The sequence below is a fragment of the Rhipicephalus microplus genome, unplaced genomic scaffold (assembly GCF_043290135.1).
Source record: "Rhipicephalus microplus isolate Deutch F79 unplaced genomic scaffold, USDA_Rmic scaffold_23, whole genome shotgun sequence".
Classification (NCBI taxonomy): Eukaryota; Metazoa; Arthropoda; class Arachnida; order Ixodida; family Ixodidae; genus Rhipicephalus; species Rhipicephalus microplus.
Genome location: NW_027464596.1, coordinates 8,061,205 through 8,081,947, shown reverse-complemented (window position 1 = coordinate 8,081,947; position 20,743 = coordinate 8,061,205). Strand labels below are relative to the sequence as shown.

The 20,743-nt window shown below is 41.9% G+C and overlaps 1 protein-coding gene and 1 long non-coding RNA gene across 2 annotated transcripts; both read left to right on the top strand.

The window, feature by feature from the left end:
* Positions 1–13,460: 13,460 nt before the first annotated feature.
* Positions 13,461–14,144, top strand: LOC142786351 (uncharacterized). The gene is made up of 3 exons (XR_012889017.1): positions 13,461–13,715; positions 13,789–13,868; positions 13,997–14,144. It is a non-coding gene; the product is annotated as an uncharacterized LOC142786351 (long non-coding RNA).
* Positions 14,145–15,953: 1,809 nt separating this feature from the next.
* LOC119162323 (uncharacterized) lies at positions 15,954–19,562 on the top strand. Its single transcript, XM_075883979.1, has 4 exons — positions 15,954–16,454; positions 16,723–16,882; positions 17,694–17,795; positions 19,098–19,562. Exons 1-4 carry the CDS (start codon positions 16,293–16,295, stop codon positions 19,118–19,120), a joined length of 447 nt encoding a protein of 148 aa, XP_075740094.1. The 5' UTR covers positions 15,954–16,292; the 3' UTR covers positions 19,121–19,562.
* The last annotated feature ends 1,181 nt before the right edge of the window (positions 19,563–20,743 follow it).

Genomic DNA, 20,743 nt, shown 5'->3' with positions numbered 1-20,743 from the left:
CTTCCCGTAGCTAAAGTTGTCCTTAAAGGCGCATTTGGTACGTTGGAAACAGAAGCCGCGGTATCGCCATATCTACCCCCTCAGTATTCTTACTTATTTTCAAATAAGTCAGATCAAATGCTGAAGGAGAAAGGTCTAACGTTGGGAGAAGGCACAGTGCAGGCACTGACTAGATCGAAGGCACGTGCGCTGGCTGCGAGAGCAACATTCATTGAGGCAAACAAGCCTCAAATCGACAACGGGCCTGGTTGCGAGTTGGACACCACGGTAACAAATTGACTTGTGCGAGAACAGGCTGCAGAAGCCGTAGTCGCGGAGGCAACCATTCCTAAAGGCGACGATGAACCTCCTCCCGAATTGGAAGGGGTCAATTACGCCTTGTTGACCGAGCAAATAGAAAATGCCGTTGCTCCCAAGCCGATTCCTGGTAGTACAGAGGATAGCACAGAGGGTGACACATTCCAGGTACTAGGAACTACAAAAGAGTTGTGTGTCATGCCAACTTCGGATAATTTCAGTCGGCTGCTGCAGGTGAGCCCTGCTTCATTAATAACCGAACAAAAGGGTGACCCGACGCTTAAGCAATTCCAGGACAGTTCGAAAGAGGGAATCGCCAAACGAAATGTGTGATTCCAAGAGAGGAGCGGCCTACTCTATCGAAAATATCTAGATAGGCGAGGAGTAGAGTTTGACCAGGTAGTCGTACCTCAGGGGTATCGTCAGGCTTTGCTTATTTTGGTGCATCGAGGATCATGGTCAGGCCACTTAGGCGTAAAGAAGACGAAAAATCGTCTTTTACAGGAATACTACAGGCCTGGATGCTTTAAAGATGTAGAGAGGTTTGTAAAATCTTGCGATGTGTGTCAGCGAGTGGGTAAGCTGGGAGATAAGGCGAAATTTCCAATGAAGCTGGTACCCGTAATCACGGAGCCCTTTCGTCGCTTAGTAATTGACACAGTAGGTTCTTTGCCTAAGACAACTTCAGGCTACCGTCACATCCTGACCTTAATCTGCCCAGCTACTAAATTTCCAGAGGCGGTCCCGCTAAAAGAGCTAAGTTCCGTGGAAGTAGTGAACGCACTTCTGTCCGTGTTTGCCCGGGTAGGCTTTCCTGCCGAGATACAATCAGACCAGGGCACCATTTTCACGAGTGCCTTAACGACAACCTTTCTAGAGCGGTGTGGCGTGAAATTATTGCATAGTTCAGTCTACCATCCGCAGTCGAACTCGATAGAAAAGCTTCACTTCGTGATGAAGCGAGTGTTAAGAGCCTTATGGTTTGAATGAAAAACTGACTGGGAAATGTGCTTACCTGCAACGATGTTTGCACTAAGAACTGCGCCACATGAGACAACATGGTTTACGCCAGCGGAACTTGTTTACGGCCGCAGACTGCGATCTCCTCTTCGTATGCTGAGAGAGTCGTGGGAAGGTCAGGGTGATGATCCTGTAGTAGTGGAATATGTCCTCACCTTGTTGGATCGTCTAACAAAAGCCAAAGAACTGACCGAGAGTGCGATGACCAAAGCACAGCAGAAGGCTAAGCTTTACTACGATCGAACAGCTAAAGCGCGACACTTTGCTGTAGGAGACAGGGTCATGTTGTTGAGGCCCTCCCAAAAGAATAAGCTTGAAGTGCAATGGGTCGGCCCGGCCAAGATTACTCGAAAATTGTCTGACACCAACTATGTGGTAAAATTACCAGGAAGTCGTAAGGTACACCAGGTGTATCATAGCAACTTACTCAAGCCCTATAAAGAGAGGGAAGCCATCGTGAACATGACTTTAAATGTTCCGGAAGAGGTTCCGGTAGAAATTCCTGAATTAGCTCCCGAATCGGACGAAGTCCCAATGAAGAAAAGAGTTGAGGATTTAGTATCAAAGTCACAGCTGACAATGAAGCAGAAGCAGGAATTGCGTGGTCTTTTGACCGATTTTCAGGACAGATTTGTAAGCGAGCCAGGCCGGACATCCGTCCTCACTCATGACATAGAGCTTACCTCGTCGGAACCGGTAAGATCTAAGACGTATCGGGTGTCACCTCGCCGGCTTGAGCTAATAAAAGCAGAGGTTAACAGGATGCTGGAATTGGGCGTGATTGAGCCGTGTGAAAGTGATTACACTTCCCCGTTAATTCTTGTGGAGGTACCCGGCAAAGATCCGCTTCCTTGCGTAGACTATCGTAAGTTAAACCTCATCACCAAGGATCAGACATACCCAATTCCCCCCATTGAGGAACGCGTCGAGAGGGTAAGCAGCGCGGAATTTATTTCAACACTAGACCTAGTGAGAGGTTACTGGCAGGTGCCGCTCACCGAGAGGGCGAGCCGGTATGCTGCATTTATTTCACCATTGGGGACATTCCGCCCTAAAGTGTTGAGTTTCGGCCTAAAGAACGCGCCTTACTGTTTTTCAAACTTAATGGATAAGGTTTTGCGGGGTCAAGAGGACTTCGCATTGCCTTACTTGGACGACGTCGCCGTGTTTTCCTCGTCCTGGCCAGAACACTTGGCGCATTTGAGAGCAGTACTGACACGCCTACGCGAAGCAGGTTTAACGGTAAAGGCGCCCAAGTGTCAGCTAGCACAAGCAGAGGTACTCTATCTCGGGCATGTTATCGGTCGAGGGCATCGTCGTCCCTCTGAAATGAAAGTGGGAGCTATCCGAGACTTTCCCAGCCCCGAACGAAAACCGATATTCGGGCTCTTCTTGGAATAGCTGGTTACTATTGTAGGTACATCCCTAGATATTCCGACATTGCCAGCACTCTTACTGACGCGTTGCGCGAGACCGAGCCCCAAATGGTCAACTGGGATGAGGAGAAAGAAAAGGCTTTCCACGTTTTGAAAGCGGCCTTGTCGAGCCAGCCTTTGCTTAGTTCACCGGACTACTCGAGGCCTTTCATAGTCCAATGCGACGCTAGTGATAGAGGCATGGGGGCAGTTCTTAGTCAAAGGGATGAGGGGGATGAAGAGCATCCCGTCCTCTATGTTAGCCGGAAACTCGCCCTTTGCGAGCAGGTTTACAGCGCTAGCGAAAAGGAATGTGCGTGCTTGGTTTGGGCAGTCCAGAAACTGGCTTGTTATAAGGCCGGAAGCAAGTTCATTGTGGATGTGGACCATTGTCCTCTCACCTGGCTACAGACCATGTCCTCTAAGAACGGCCGCCTGCTGCGTTGGAGCCTCGTTTTGCAACAATATACGTTTTCTCATTTTTTTTTCATTTTATTTCATTTCAAGTTCTCTTATTACATGAAAATACACAACACTGGTTAGACCCATAGCCACTGGCTAGTAGGGGGTCTAAATAAATATGAATTTAAAGGAACAGATTGTGTTAACAAAGCAGATATTTTATAAGTACACTTCAATCATACAAGAAAAAAAGAAAAAAAAATCGAAAAAAAATATAAGAAGGAAACATATTTGTGATAAGTCATTTGCAGTATCTTGCAGGATTGTTCCAAGCAAACAACGGATTGTATGTATACAATACATCAAATACATAAAAGTACGTATACCATGTCAAGTATGATTTTGTTAGACATATAATCTATACACAACGAAGTGGAGATTACAACGAAGTGTGTGTTAGTGTACCTGTTCATTTTTCTGCAGAAAGTATTTTTTAAGAGCACAGGCAAAACTTTTGCTTTCTTTTATTTGGCATGGTATATCATTCCAGACCTTTACTCCAGCAAATTGTAGCAATCGTTTGTCATAAACATTGTTAGTAGGCGGAAGATTGAAATTATGTAATGTGGCACGTCTGGTAAGGCGGCAAGAGGATGAAAATACTGATATATGAAAGGGCAGGTTATATGAAACGACATTATGGACGGTAAGTGCAATTTTTTGCTGTCGTAAATTATCAAATGATATGATTTCCATATTACGAAACAATGGCGCGCTGTGTTGATCATATCTAGCATTGTTTATTATTCGAAGTGCTCGGTTTTGTAGTATACCTAACGGTTCTAGATATGTTTTAAAAGTCCATCCCCATGAATCTATGCAATATGTTAGGAGACAATGAAAAATTGTGGAATAGAGAATTCGGAGAATACTACTTTTAAAATAATTTCTAGCGGTTAATAATGTACTGCATCCAGATCCCAGTTTAGCGCATACAGAAGTAATGTGGCTTTGCCAGTTTAGCTGGCTATCAAGAATTACACCCAGATATTTGAATTCTTTCGTCTTCTCAAGCACACATTTATTGTAATGCAAATGGACTCATTACTTATATCTCGATAACGGGAGTGGAAAATAGTGTATTTAGTTTTCTTTGCATTCAGTGTTAGTTTATTCGCCATAAACCACTGACAAACATTTTTTAGTTCTACATTACTTTTATGCTCGAGATCCCTTATATTGTCTGCAGTAACAATAACGGCTGTATCATCAGCGTACATTCGCATCTCCGCTGATGTCAATATGTTTGATAGGTTGTTTATGTACAGTGAGAACAGTAAGGGTTCAAGAACGGAGCCTTGTGGTACCCCTGTGTGTATATTTAACAGGGAGGAAGTGAGATTATGCATAATCACCATTTGTTGACGTTCGCTCATGTAACTAGAAAATAAGTCAAAAATTTTGCCACGTGAACCGTAGTGTCTTAATTTTATTAGTAATATATCATGGTCAACTGTATCAAATGCTTTCTTTAAATCAAGAAAAACTACTGCTACAAGGAGGTTATTATTTAATGCTTCGTTAATCTTTTGTGATACAGATAGTACAGCAGTGGCGGTGGAACGGTGCACCCGAAATCCATGTTGCTCGGCGCATATTACACGATATTTTTCTAGGAAGACGCGCATCCGTTTTGCTAGAATTCTTTCAAATATGTTATTTGTTATGCTTAAAACAGATATAGGCCTATAACTTGAGGGATCAGAGCGATCACCCTCCTTGTAAACCGGTACTACTTTAGCAGTTTTCAGACAGGATGGGTATGTTGACGTACGCAAGGAGTGGTTATATATATGGCATAGAATAGGGCCTAAGACGTCAATATTGTCTTTTACTATCCGCGCTGTGATCTCATCTATCCCGCTGGCTTTATTGGTGGCTAAATTAGCAGTAGTGTTTTGAATTTCGTCGAGACTAATGTTGTGTACCGCAAACGTATTCGGCAAAGATGGCGAAAAACATTGAGGAGTGGAGGAAGAAAACTGCATTGCTAACGTCGGACCAATTTTAGTGAAATAATGATTAACTCTTTCCTTACCGTCCCATAGAGCATCGATCACTATGGATCGATGGTTTTAAAAGCCCCGCCAAAAACAGAAATGCGCGCTCGCCGATTTTTAGCGCCATCTGGCCAGAAATATAAGAACTACTCTACACTACTTCTTTTTTGTTTCGCTCTATCGGTGGGAGCTCCCGTGCAAAAAAAAAAAAAAAAAACAGACAACGGAGGAGGTAGCGTCGTGTTTCGCAACATGGCTCCGAAAGCGCATCGCCCGGCGCTGAAAAAGAAACTTCGGAAATGTGATTCCGCTGCCTCTACTGCTCATGATCTTGATTTGAGCTGTAGCGAGGACTCTGAAGAAAAAGTTGGATCATCAGATTTCGACTCTGACAGCGATGATTCATCTCCACAGCCCGGACCTTCCACCCGTGTGTCAAAGTAAGCGTAGGTTCGGATGTTGATGTTGTTTTTATCCCAGTGAACCACCGATATCCTGTCAACGTAGAAATAAGATCCATACATCTACATCTATCGATAAAATCTAATCAACATCCCCACAATGTACCATCTTTACAGTCTAGTGAGCCGACGTATTATTAACGTCGCATGCACTTCTCCCTTAGACAAAAACTAGACGTTGCAAATGATGTCGCCTATACGTACTCACAACATCAAATGCATCGCAGTTCTGCGATGTTATAAAAGTCATTTTAAGGGGTTTTATAAAACCCCTTAAGATTACTTTTATAACGCTAAATTTATTCTGGCATGTAAAATCTAAAAAGTGCTCGGAAATAAATTGACATTTAATGTTCAAGCGTACGTAATATGCGTAGACTTACATGTGTGACCATAAAATTAGCATGCGTGGCGTTAGTGCTGCTGTACATGATAGCGCGAAATCATGCACGTCGAAGGTGCTTTTAGTTGTGAAGCACTTTAGGGGTCTGTGCGGTCGTCGCTTGGCGTACAATCAGAAAAGAGGTAGCAAGCAAGAATTAGAAAGATATGGAAAAAGAAGAAAAGCAGGAAGGGCAAGGGAAATAGATAATTAGAGGAGCAATAAAGACAGAAAAAAACTAAAAAAGAAAGAGAAGAGGCAAGGGATAGCTCAAGAGAAACAAGGCAGACTTCCCCTCTTTCTTCAGGCTTCTTGGCACCACTAGTGCACAGCTGCCTTAATTTATGTTTTTATACCCTGTACTGCCCCGTTTGAACAAACATACAAGGGTGACCACATCCAGAATTCAAGTCAGTAAATCCAGAACGTTTATTCAAACTCATGAAGGATACATATATGTCCTTTGATCAAAGTATCAAAAAAAAACACTAACATTTTTTTTAATTATGTATGCAGCACCAGCTTCTTCATTCAAGGGCTTCAATACAAGCTAGAATGAGGTGTTCACCTTGGATGTAGACGAGCGTGCAGGGCATGGCTGCGGCTGCCCTTTGATGCGAAAAAATGTTAAGAGAGAGCCAAAAGGTATAATCATTCTCGAAACATTATGCATAAATTCAATATAATGCTACTATACAGTTTACACATTACACTCTATATGAAAACACTGGTGTCGGGAACACTAAAAAGAGTGCCGGGGAGCCTGAGAATACATTGAATATATCTTTAATACCACCACATTAAAACTTATTTTGGTTTTGGTATCGAAAGGTAGGCTTTGCAGTGATGTGTCAAGTCTTCCCGTGACGTCACGGGCAAACTGCAACTCGTGAAAGATGCACCTGTTGTTCTTTGCTGTCAGTCACACATGGTTCACGATGAGTGAACAGTTGTCCAGCAACCCCAAAAATGATTTCTGCAATTTAGGCTGCATGCTGGAAGCATATTTCGCAAACCTACTGAGCTGTTTTGAAACGGCATAACACTATGATGGTGGTGGAGCTGCTTTTCACATGCTGGGAGGCATAGGCATAGCCAGGGGGTGGCACACCGGGCCCGTGCCCCCTTCCCCCCTCCAAATTTTCTTTCGCCAAAGCACAGAGAGGAAAAACTGACCATTTTAAAAGGTTGCCCTTCCAGAAATAAAGGTGGTGCCCCCCTGTAAAAAATATCTGGAGTCCCTCGTGGACACCCTGGTGGCCTAAAGCTTAAACTCCTCAGGACCGTATATTAAAGTTCTTGACTGACTGACACGCCTGCTGGGAGGTGAAAACTTTAAAATCAAAGTGATATATTTTATAAGTGTTTCCCAGCTCCTCTTCGGGAAAGCGTTAACACTACATGTCAAGGAAACTAAAAACGTCTGTTTTGCTGCACCTCAAAATCGTGTCGGTACTCCTTTAGGCTTTTCATTGTGCCAGACAGAGCGAACAGAAATGATCAATTCTTTAATGATTGGCTCACACCCACTACGGGAGATTGGCAAAGAAACTATTGATTTATATCTAAATGTAATCACACACACTATTGAATTATAAAATTGTTGGAGTGAATTCACAGTGCTAATGTAAACTTTTGAAATGATTATCACCATAAATCGGCACATACTCTCTTCATCCTTTTTAATCTCTCAGAGCTCTTCATCTTCTGCTTCACTTCCAAAACCAATGCCTCCTGCACATATGCCGATTTCTCCAGTGTGGCCTGTAATAAATCTGATGGGTGAGAGGAGAAAAGTAACTGGGAGAGTGAAAGAAAGAGAGCCAGGACAAAAGATATAAAGAAAACGAAAATCATTGCAAAAAGAGAGAACCAAGTAAAGGGAACACAATAGAGGAAAACGTGGAAATAAAAGGAAGCAAGTGAGAAATAGGAGAGACAGTGAGACAAAGGTAGGAAAGAAAGAGGTAGAAACAAAGAGAAAAAAGTTAAATGGAACGAAAAAAATAACAATGAATGCCCGGCCTATTATGACCAGTTATATAATAACACTATTGTAGCAGCAGGTAGGTAATATTGTTTGAAACCACCTCAATTCAGCCCACGTATGGAGACCATGCAGCGTAGACATACGCAAACACACGGAGAAATCTTTAAGGCTGTCCGCCCCCCCCCCCCCCCCCTGAAAAAAAAAAAGTGGTCAACCAGTTTCTTGCCATCATTTCTCTCCGCCTCATCTAGTGGGCGCACCGAATACGCAGCACGAAACCTTGCTCTTCCACTCAGTGTACCGTAGCCGCTTGAATTTACAGCTTGAATTTACGAGGTTGTATCATTATAGGTAGGTGTAAATCGGCCTCTTTGTAATCCCTGAGAACGCGGGGCAGTAATTGGCAGACCAAGTTGCCGCGAACTATTGACGTGTCACCGTGTTGCTCACGGCAATCGGCATTTCATAAATGATGACCACAGCTAACCGCATTAGCCCACTTAACTATATTACACTGCTGAACAATTTGTCGGTTTTGCCGACTGACACGGCCTGGCAGCGCTGAAGTACTTCCGCACTTCGCTAAAAAGCTAGCAATGCGCGCAGGTGACAGCGTTGAAGTACTTACACACACCTCGCTAGAAAGCTAGCAATGCAGGAGCAAAGGCCGCCGGAGATCACGGGCTCAGTAACAAGACTTCGCAGCACCACTATTTCATGAGCGTCCAAATTCTCACCAGACGTGTACGTGCACGGAGAGTGCAACATTTATTTAATCGTCGACTTCCCAAATCGCGACGACCGAAATGAGATACTCGGAAGCAAAGACACTCTCACCTTTGACAAAACACCACACGGAGACGGGAACAACAGAGAATAAACTCAAGGCACAGCGCTGATGCACCGCGTTTTAACATCGCAATCTACACAATTTACAAAACGCAGTAGTCTAACAGCAACCCGCGCATTCACATATGCACTTGTAGGCGGCTGCCATCTTTGCTAGTGTGATGATGATGATGATAGTGCGACCATTTTTTTTTCTTACAGTGTACTAACTAAACTGTACCTTTGTAGCGGGCGGGCACTACATAATAATAAATAAGTATTACAATAAAACAAAAAAGTTGAGAAAAGGCAAACGGGCACTTTTATTTTTTTTTACTGTTGTGGTGTGGTGTACGCGTGATAGGTTAGAAAGCTGGTGTACGCGTGATAGGTTAGAAAGCCCACGTCTAGCACGTCTAGTTTGTAACTTCTGCCGCTAGGGCCGTAACCTACGAGCGGCATGGCTCTAATCAGCACCTGTTCACTCAACTTCAGTGATTGTGGTGATATTTCGGTCAACAAAAACCTCATAATGCAAAATTTTTATGCAAAATAATTCAAAAATACATATACTAAAAGTCATTCGGAAACATAGGTTGCCCTACACAATTCTACGGGTTTCCACGTTTGTCAACCAGTATGCAATAAATACTTAACCTGCTCACTCGACCAGCCATCTAAGCGAAGCTATAGTTACATACGCGTATATTCCATTAGTTCATCACAAAATCAAAAGAATGCAGGCGTTCTTACTTCGCTGCCATCCACAAAGTAACAAAAAAACAGGTTCTGTAGATAGCGCCATCAACGGCGAGCGGTTCAACGAGAGCAGAGACACGCGCTCTTGTAGAAACCCCGCCATCTGGGCAAATCAGGAGTACAGTAGGTCGTGCCTGCTAGGCCTAGTTCCAGCACGTTTCGAACGGTTTCTCGTCACCTGGAATTTCCATCGCTGCAACGAAAAATCAACAGGAAAGTATGTTTCTGAATATGCGCCGTGTGGTATTGCTTGTGTAGCGTACGTAGTTGAAATTTAACGTGTTGTCGTACGCAGGCAGTGTTGCCGACTATGCCTTCAGTGTTTCATGAACACTGAACGCATTATAGTCCAAATATACTTGTGTTTCCAAATATACCTGTGTGTCGCGGTATTGCATGTGTAGCGTTAGTAGCTGCTATAGTTGGCGTACTTCGCGGGTTGTGATGTGAATAAAATCATACCTTGAGTGTTTCATGTGTTAGTCACAAAGAAGTGTGTGTAGTGCACGTGTCAAGCTCTTAATCACAAAAGTTTATTTTGCTTGTTACTTTGTAGTGTCGTACTGGTGTTCTGATGTCACAATTTATTTCTCAAAGTCATGTTCGAAAAAAGGCCCCTTGTGAGGTCGACATTCTGTTTGAAACTTCAGCAGAGTGTGACTCTGTAGCGTCACATGCACCGTATCTCCAGCGTCAAGCACGAGACGAAAGTTGTGGCAAAATACGCAGCACTCGAGTAACTATGCCTATGCAGTATTCATTGGGAAGCGAATCGAGTGAAGTAGGATTGAAACTCGGTAGTGGTGGTGACATTGATAGCGACAGCACAGTTTCGGTGAACTGGGTCGATGGAGGCCTGGAACATCAGGATAGCGTTGGGCAGGGAGAGTGCAACCTTCTCAATGTCTTTCCTGGATCGAATGCTTTGGAATCACGAGGAACAAAAGATTGTGATGTCAGCAGTGATTCACCTACCTTTGCGAAAAGTCTGGCTAAGTGGGCAGTGGAACATAACATAACTCATCGATCATTGACGCCTCTCTTGCGGCTCTTAAGGTCACATGATTGCTTCAGTGGCTTACCAAGAGATGCTCGTAGCTTGTTGGGAACCCCCCGTAACACTGCTGTTGCAGCAGGTATTGTACAACTGTCTCCTGGAACATACTGTCATTATGGGCTCAGGAAAGGGCTGGAACACATTTTGGGCTCCGCAGAGTGTGTTCCAGATGTAATACCCCTTTGTTTTAATATAGATGGGCTTCCTTTGGGAAAGAGTTCGAAGCAGCAGCTTTGGCCAGTGCAGTGCTGTGTCCGTGGTCCAGACTTGGCTGATGAGTTGCAAAAACCTTTTCTTGTAGGCGCATTCGTGGGTCCTTCAAAGCCAGATTGTGCTAATGACTTCTTGAAGCCATTTGTTTCCGAGCTGAAGGAGCTGCTTCAGTCTGGTATATCGGTGTCTGGGAAAGTAGCAGAAATCAAACTCAAAAGCATCATCTGTGATGCGCCGGCTCGGGCTTTTGTATTCCAGATTAAAGGACACAGTAGTTACTATGGCTGTCCAAAATGCACAGCAGAGGGTAGCTTTCATGAGAAAGTAGTTTTCTCTGCAACAGTTGGTAGACCTAGAACTGATGATTCATTTCGTCAGCAGGAGGACATGGATCACCATCTGGGAGTGACAATCTTGACTGAGCTTCCAATAGACTGCATCACTTGTGCACCACTTGATCCAATGCATCTGTTGTATCTTGGTGTGATGCGTAAACTTGTGAACCTGTGGTTTTCAGGACCTCTCAGTGTTAGAATTGGGCCACTAAACCGAATAGAAATATCAAAACGCAGCTGTTCTCTTGAAAAGCACGTTCCTCAGGAGTTTGCACGTAAACCAAGGTCATTTGATGAAAAAGACAGGTGGAAGGCCACTGAGTTCAGACAGCTCTTGCACTACACTGGACCTGTGGTACTTGAAGGCAGCCTTTCTGCTGCTGCCTATGCTAATTTCTTGACACTGCACGCAGCATCAAGTATCCTTAGCACACCTTCTCTCTGTCCTGAGCATGCAGACTATGCACAAACTCTTTTGGAGCATTTTGTCAGAGGCTTTGTGGAATTGTATGGCGCGTCAAATGTCTCGTACAATGTTCACTGTCTTTTGCATCTTGCTGCGGATGCGAAGGTGCATGGTACTTTAGAATCTTTTTCAGCATTTGCTTTCGAAAACAATTTGCAGATGATCAAAAAGCTTCTTCGCCGGTCAGGCTGTCCCCTTCACCAATTGTACAACAGGTTAAAAGAAAGTGACAACCTACAGAGCTTTTCCTCATCATGCACTGTTGATGGATATGAGCTGCTTGGTAGCCATGATGCAGCTGTTACACCTGCAGGTTGTATGAACCCTCAATATAAGGCAGTCAAGTTTCGTTCTTTTACGGTTACTCCTAAAGCAGCCAACAACTGCTGCAAAGTTGGAAATGCGATTGTCCTTGTTGATGCTATAGCACACAGTAGCCAAGATGAGAGCCCTTGCATTGTAGGAAGGCATTTTCTAGAAGTGAAACCACTGTACACTCAACCGTTTGACTCTACTAGGCTCAGTATTGCTGTTGTTGACGGGCTTTCAAATGTCCAGCGCTGGTCAATCACTGACATTCAAAATAAGCTGGTTATCCTTCCTTACCATGATAAGTTTGTAGTTGTACCTTTACTTCATACGAGCTAGCTGGAACACCGTTCCTATGTTGGAAGAATAAACACTGTTTATGTTCTAGCTCCTGGCTAATTTGTTGAATGCAGGCTACAGCAATGAAGAACTGAAATTTGTGCCAATGTTCTGATAGAAAGATATTTTTATCTCTTCTGAAAAATGCATTCAGCATAGGGATGTTTCTTAATGTTTCCGTTTAAGTGAGTGTATTAAAGGGACACTAAAGGCAACTACTAAGTTGACGTTGATTGTTGAAATAGCGGTCCATAAACCTTTTAGTGCTATTTTTGTGCCAAAAAAGGGCTTATTTTGAAACAAAATTCAGTTTTAGTCGCCCGCATCAGGTTAGAGCACTTCAAATTATGCGCCTCAAAAACAGAACCGACTTGCGTCTCTGTTGCCGTGTACAACAATCGCCCAGCTTTACTGTGCAGTCGCCGACACGAGTAGACAGAAAGAAATCAGTGGGATCCACAGCAGCAACAATGGCCATTGATAAATTTACTGCCATTGGTTCTGAGACGGCAGATGTGCTTGGTTTAACTGCGCCTCGCTAGATGGCACGACCTGTCCAGTTTAACCACACAAAAATTGAATTTTCGAACTACTCGCGCCACTCTCCTTAGTAACATCTGGCGTTCTTTTTTTTTTCATGAATCAAACAAAAACGAACAAGCAGCATTTTATTGCGTCTCTTGGTGCATAGAAGGTTCTTTGTTTAGTGCAGCTAGATCGATTACTAGTGATTAATTTTAGGCGGTTCGTCTGACGTCATTGGTATCATTTTGAGAATGTCCTTCTGTGGCGTTTGTATTCTTGTGCATTAACCTTAATTTTACAGTAAGTAGGGCACTGCTGTTGATATCGTCAATTTAGAGGTTGTCATACATTTAACTTTCACTCTGATGTAAATTGTTATTTACTTTAGTGTCCCTTTAATGCTGGCAGTATTTAATAGTATTTCAATAAAGAAAGGTCATGCTGCCATTATGTCATGTTGTAGCCTCTGCTACTAAAAATTTTCATACCACATTTATGGTTTTGTTACATTTTGTTGAGGTTTGGCAGATGAGAATTTTCTTAATGTCCACTGAAATTTGAGAACACACAAACAAAAAATGGAAATTATCACATGATCTTTAGAAAGAAAATTAACTAGTCAATGTTTATGTTCATTTTTTGTCTGAGAGTGGTCACAGACAATTTTTTACAGATGCGCTTTTCCATTGTGGAGTTTACTGAAGAGCAAACAGTAGCTGTTGTGCCCAACATATGGATCGTTGGTGGCAAATGCTATTGGCCACCAGGACCTGGCTGCAAGATGGCAACTGTTCAAAAAGCAAAAGCCCCCGAGAGAGACTGGAAAAGTTACAGCATTGTGGTGAAAGCTACCTACAGTACGTTTATTATAGATAGCTTTAACTTGGGTATAATGCATTGTTTCTCTGAATGTGTGGGTTCTTATTATAGGCACATATCAAGAGGCTCGTAGAAATCTGGATCAAGCTCAGTATTCTGATGTTGAATCTGGGCACCTTCAGAAACGGAAGGTTAGACTGACCTTTTGGCTTACCATCGTGCTACCCGTATTGCATTTGTGTTTTTTTCCCCACTCCTCAAACCTGCTTTGCAGTTTTGAGACAAAGCCCACAGTCTGTTGTTCTGTCTTTTTAATAAGGTGTCAAAGCCAAGTCGTTACATCAGCGATGATGAAGTGCCTACTTTTCATTCACGCCCCACTGGTTCAACTAGGCCGTCTGTAGATGAACGTAAGTTATCATACAAAAAGGTTATTCTCTTTTGTAACATTCCTTTTTGCATGCAGGAATGGAGAACACTTGTGCAAATGCTTGCGATGAATTTCATGAAGTAAACCAGCTGCAAAAGGTTGGCAACCAACAGAAAGGAGAGGTAGGTAGCAGCTTACCCTTTCACAATACTATACTATAGGTCTCTCTTTGTTGCTACGCTCGTTCAGTGCTTCATGCATATTTCTTTTTAAGATGTCGAAGCCAATCCACACTTCCAGTGCTTCTTTGGAACCCCCCAGCAGCTTTCCTGGCCCATCTGGTTCAACATGTAAGCAAATACGACCTTAAGAGTGCTTCTTGCTTGACATTGTTTTCGATTTGCAGACAGAGACTGCAACACTCCGGCAGAAAACACTGAAGGTAATTATTCACATTTCTGGTCTCATCTTAAGTTCACTAACTACTCAATACTTTGCAGATCTTTCAAGTGACTCTGATGAATTAGAAGATGATTGTGGTAAGCATTACACTTCCCTTACGGTGGAGAGCATATGATGAATAAGCTATGAAATTTAAAAAGTTTCCTTAAAAAAGGTGCCATTGAAGCATGTAAATAAGCTTAGCTGTATTTAAACCTTAACTTTTTTAAGCTGAGTTGTAGGGCTGTTAGGAGCCCAGCTCAATAAATTGCATAGTTTCCCATGAGTGGATATTTAGTCATCCCTATATTATGCACAGCTGGGTGATGTTGCAGCACTTTCTTTTCAGAGATGCTGGATGGCCAGGAGACTGAAGCTGGCATGCGTGACTCTGGTAAACTGTGAAAGCTTCTCGTTAGCCATGTGTTTTCAGTTAATATGTGCCCCGTTAAACTTATCGGTCCTGTACTGACACTTTGTTAACCAAACCTGCATTGAAATTTTCATGTTTCGTCTGCAGCCATGGCTTCACCTCCTGCTCAGGCAAAAAACAAGAAGGCGCTAACTCAAGAGGGTACGTTCGTTATCAACTAATGGTATTTTCATACATATTGTCTCTTTTAAAGTGCAACCTCGAATGCATGTTCATGTTGCCTGGTGCAATGTAGGGCTAGTGTACTTGAGAAAACTTTGTGTGCTGTTTTTTGTTGTAAATACAGATTTTTCCATATTCACTAAAGTAAAGCTTGTGTTATTTCCCGTTTCCTTCACCTCCATTTAGGGTAGCGAACTGAGCCAAGCCTGGTTAACCTCCCTGCCTTTCTGTTTCGTTTTCCTTTCTCACTATATTCTTACTTCACATGTGTGCCTCACTGTTTAGGCATATATGGAGTTTCTGTAAAGGACTCCTGACACCGAAATATAAAGCTTGAAATGTTTGCGTTCATTGATTGTCTAGCTTACACTGACATTACTGACGAGCACATCATTCCAAATTAATGTGGTGAACATTGTCCTTGAAAAATTTCACTTTGGTTTTTGCATTACCATTATTATTCATCTGAATAGGCAGCACATCTGGATATTGTCACTAGTATGATGAGGACAGGGTGTCCTGTGATAACGATTAAGGAGAGTATTCTCAGTCTCGCAGACAAGTGTGCAGGGTTTTTCTTCCCTTTGTTGTGTGGCTGCTGTCAGTGTGGTTCTGGCTGTTGGCACCAGTGCATGGCTTTTTTAGGTAACATAGCACGGAATTTTTTTTCAAAAGGGCACACTTATGATAGAAATGTTAGTGCTCGTTAGGTGCATGTATTGTATCGTTTAATTGTTTATAGAAATTTCTATGCTAACACTTCCCTGCAGTGTCACACCCTGACTTCCACCAAAGAACCATATATGCACTTTCAAGGCCGCCAAAGTGCGACCACACCTGGCCATCCACGTCGTCCGTCTCTTTTTGAGTATGTGAAAAAATTTAAGCACTGTTCTGGTTCTTCGCACAATGTACCAGCTCGCCCAAGCTTCAACGTTAGCACATCTGGCGTCATGGCACTCTCCTGTTAGGTCACTAGTTCATAATTTTAGATGGGGGTTATGATTGATGATGTCGTGATGGATTGTAATTATACTTGGATAGTTATGATGCATTACAATATTTGAAGTTTACTTTTCGGATTATCAGAGCTACAAATTAGCACAAAAGTCACAAACAAAGATTGGTTGTCAGGGGTTTGCAGGCTTTTTGTACCATTTTATTTCAGAGTTCCAGCATGAAGTACTTGTGAGGCTGACAGTGCTGCGAATGGTTCAAAAGCAGCATGGGGAACTTCTACATGGGCTGATCGGTCGGTTTCGGTCCAATGCTGCTAAAGGAAATGCACCTTTAGTTTCCAGCCCGTTCTCAGAGTACGAGTCACTGAAACTGTTCGATGACAAGTTGACTGGCCAGATGAAAGATACGCTTGTAAGTGCATTGAGATTGTGTGTTGTGTGTGTTTTGATATCTGAGGGCCACGTAATGTCTTCTTTCTTTTCAACACTAGAGCAGTGTGTAAAGCCTCAGCCTCTACTGAATAGAATTTTAATTTGTCTCCTAGGTTACGTATACTTATAGAAAATTTGAAGTAATCGATGTATTCTTTTATTCAAGCCTGTATTTTCATATATTCATGACATATGTGCAGTTTTCATTGCGCGCTTACGATAAGTGTATTGGCTTGCCTCTATTTCAGGTGGAAGAGCTCGCGAACAAAGGTGGCAGCAACGCCGCTGCATGCACAAAAAGAATTCTCTCATACCTACTTTGCGACAATCTCGCAGCACAGTTTTCATGGTTTGGTAAAAAGGGAAAACACCAATTCAGCCAGCTCCGTCTCGCTTCTTGCATAATAAGTGAGTGTTTTTCATGTACTTGATTGAGCGCCTCTCTTGTTTCCCTGGTGAAAGCGGTGTCTCTGTTCAATTCAAATGAGCCATCAGGTGGCTGCCATCCAGATTTTTCTTTAACTGTTTGAAGCATCGTGTTTTTGCTTCTATGTTTATAGACAGCAGGGAGGTTAACCAGAAAGCAGTTAATTGGCTACTCAATGCCAGGTTATTGTTCTTGTAGTGTTGTTACTGGTGGATAAAGAAGGGGGGGGGATTCAGATGCCCTGACATCTTCCTCTCCTTCATTCATGGAAGCCTAGTGGGTGTGTCGCCACCCAGTACTGTTAATGAATCACCTTAGTATTTAGTCCCTCTTAAAAACTGATGAAAGAAAGGTGAAAGAAAGGTGTCTTTTGGTGTGATAAGCCTGCTGCTCGTAGTATTGCAAGAGTTCATGGCAGCCCAGACACGGTTGCATATCTATACCAACCAATAGAAAAGTTAAATATATACAGTATTTTGAACATGGAAATAGAGTTAATGTCAATGAAGGAACAACATGGGGAATATAATCACAGTGCACAAAATATTACTAAATAAGTCACTTGCACTTATACTAAATAAGTCACTTTCACTTACAAATTTATTACAAATGTAAAGCTTCAAGTATCGGACTTCTATATAGCTGCCCCTCCCCCTGGGCAGACTCTTGTATGACAATTGTCATCTGAGAGGAAATCAGGCTGTTGGCCAAATCAGGCTATTGGCTTGATTGAATTTTTAAGTTGGTGTCACTTCTTTCTCTCAATCAATTATTGCTTTGACTTTCTCAAAGGTGCTGTGCAAAAAGTTCATCCTGCAGATGAATTCACCATAGAAGCAGCCGTTCGAGAATGGTTGCGTCATGCCCCAGCAAGGCATAGGAATGCAGCAAGAGGTATATGCATTTTGCAGTAAGCTTAAAGGAAGTGACAGCTAATTTTTGCTGTGCCCAGTTTTTTTCTGTCGTAATGGAAGCTCGTTGGTTTCAGTATCCTGTTGGTGTGATGTAAATGGAAAACACTGTAAGAAATTTTGTATAAGCTGTGTGGATTAGTTCGTGCTTGGAAAACGAGCTAGAAACAGTGATGTGTGAGCATGATAACAGTCATATGCCAGCATTTGTGTAAGTTAGTAGGCTATATCAGTAGTTCTGCTCATCCAGTGGAGGCACCTGTTTATGGTAAAACTAGTATACAGCTTTTTTGAATCTCAAATAAAGACCACAGTATATATAATCACTCTTGAGTTTGCCTACAAAAGCACTAGAGTGGATCTCCATGCAATCCCAGACACCACAGCTGTGCTTCCTAGATTATTTCATCTCATTATGCTATCGAATAAATAAACTGCACATGGCTGTGCGGCATAAGGACCACATTTTTAAAGAACAAGTATAATGCATTAAATGACAAGAAATTGCATATATATCTCAATTTTGTGTCACATAGTACCAAGCCAACCCTGCATAAGTGGTAAATGCATTTTTAAACAAAAATTTATGTCGCACTTTATACTTCCTACTTAAATCACAAGCGGCATAGTCAAAATAGTCACGAAAGTTTAGTTTTCGTTTTTTACTAAAATCTTGTGACATGTTCTGATGAATTGTTGATCCATTTATTGGTTGTGTTTCTCATCATACTTGGATGTTAAGTCGCCTCTGAGAAATTTTCAGCAAGTTGAATGTTATCCTATAGCTTTATGGCACCATGTGGCAGACAATTACGCATACACTGGAAACTCAAGTTTGTGTCCAGTGTAGCTTTTATCTGTTGCACTGTTGTATGAGAACATCGCTTCCTTTTGTAGTAGGATGTTTCGAAACTGACATTTACAATGAAGCACAAATTACTGAAATGTCTTTGTATGTATTGATACTCATAAGACCCGAGGGCATTTCAAAGTGCTTTTTAGGTTCTAGAAGTAGCTATACTTACATATGCTGAAACGAGTAACATCGTTATTGCTAATGTATGCAATAGTCATCTGCATTTGCTGTGTTTATGAAGTAGGCATCATCTTTCTCAATTCTTCTGCTAAGTTCAGGAGTGGAGCATCACAAGCCAAGCATTTTTTTTCTCATGGTAATATAGAGTATCAGTACTTCTGGTATGCTGTTGCTTGGAATGTCTTATAGTATTTGCTTTCACTGTTTCTGGATAGCTAATATTGATTCTCTTTTTTCTTGTATTCTTAGGATCAACTGTTTGTGACCAGTAGCCATTTTGCATCATGAATCTTTCAAGTGGACCTTCTCTTCAAAAGGAACTTCATTGAAGATTTTCGTGGAGCAATTTTTTATTCAGATTACTTGAAGCGTTCAAGGCGAACTTTAATGAAGACCTTTGTATTGTAATTTTTCATTCAAATAACTTAGGGCTTTTAAGGGGAACATCGTTGAGCAATTTTTCATTCATGTCACTTCAGACCGTTTTAAGTGAACTTCATTGAACTTTTGTACATTTTCATAACATTGAAACTTTCAAGGGGAACTTCGTCGAGAATTTTTGGTCAGCAATTTTTTATTCACATCTCTTCGAAGCGTTCAAGGCGAACTTCATTGTAGACTTTTGTACAGTAATTTTTCATTCACATAACTTTAGAGCTTTCAAGGGGAACTTTCATTCACATCACTTCAAAGTGTTCAAGGTGAACTTCATTGAACTTCAATGAAGACTTTTGTATTGTAATTTTTCATTCAAATAACTTAGGGCTTTTAAGGGGAACATCGTTGAGCAACTTTTCATTCATGTCACTTCAGACCGTTTTAAGTGAACTTCATTGAACTTTTGTACATTTTCATAACATTGAAACTTTCAAGGGGAACTTCGTCGAGAATTTTTGGTCAGCAATTTTTTATTCACATCTCTTCGAAGCGTTCAAGGCGAACTTCATTGTAGACTTCTGTACAGTAATTTTTCATTCACATAACTTTAGAGCTTTCAAGGGGAACTTTCATTCACATCACTTCAAACTGTTCAAGGTGAACTTCATTGAACTTCTGTACATTCTCATAACTTTGTAACTTTCAAGGGGAACTTCGTCGAGAATTTTTGGTCAGCAATTTTTTATTCACATCTCTTCGAAGCGTTCAAGGCGAACTTCATTGTAGACTTTTGTACAGTAATTTTTCATTCACATAACTTTAGAGCTTTCAAGGGGAACTTTCATTCACATCACTTCAAACTGTTCAAGGTGAACTTCATTGAACTTCTGTACATTCTCATAACTTTGTAACTTTCAAGGGGAACTTCGTCGAAGATTTTTGGTCAGCAATTTTTTATTCACGTCACTTCAAAGCGTTAAAGATGAACTCCATTGAATAATTTTGTACAATATTTTTTCATTCACATACCTTCACTTACATTCAAAGACTGATTTAAATTTATGTTCAATAAATGTGTTTGAAAACAATGTGCTGTCTGTTGCAGTAAATCTCTAAGATCTTAAGGACCCAGCATAAACATGCAGGTTAGACGGCAGCTTGTGCTTGATGATAATGCCAGGCTGTTTGGGATTTCTTTACCAAATATTGCTAAAATTTTGTGAATTAGAACTTTTTTTTTCTATGCACATCCTCAGACTTGCTGCGTGCATAGTTCTGTGTGCCAGAGGCCTGCGCTCCCAGCATCAGCGTCGCGAGGCTGGCCTTACTAATTAAGTTTGATGTCTGACAGCAATCCGGCCAGCTTCACGTCTTTGATGCTTTACCGCATGTAGTTGGTTTGTTAGACCTGCAGTCTCATGGCAGTCTTGCTCATTGCTGCTCGGCTGTACTTTATAGTGTTCGATACCCACTATAAAGTACAGCCGAGCAACTATGAGCAAGACTGCCATGGGACT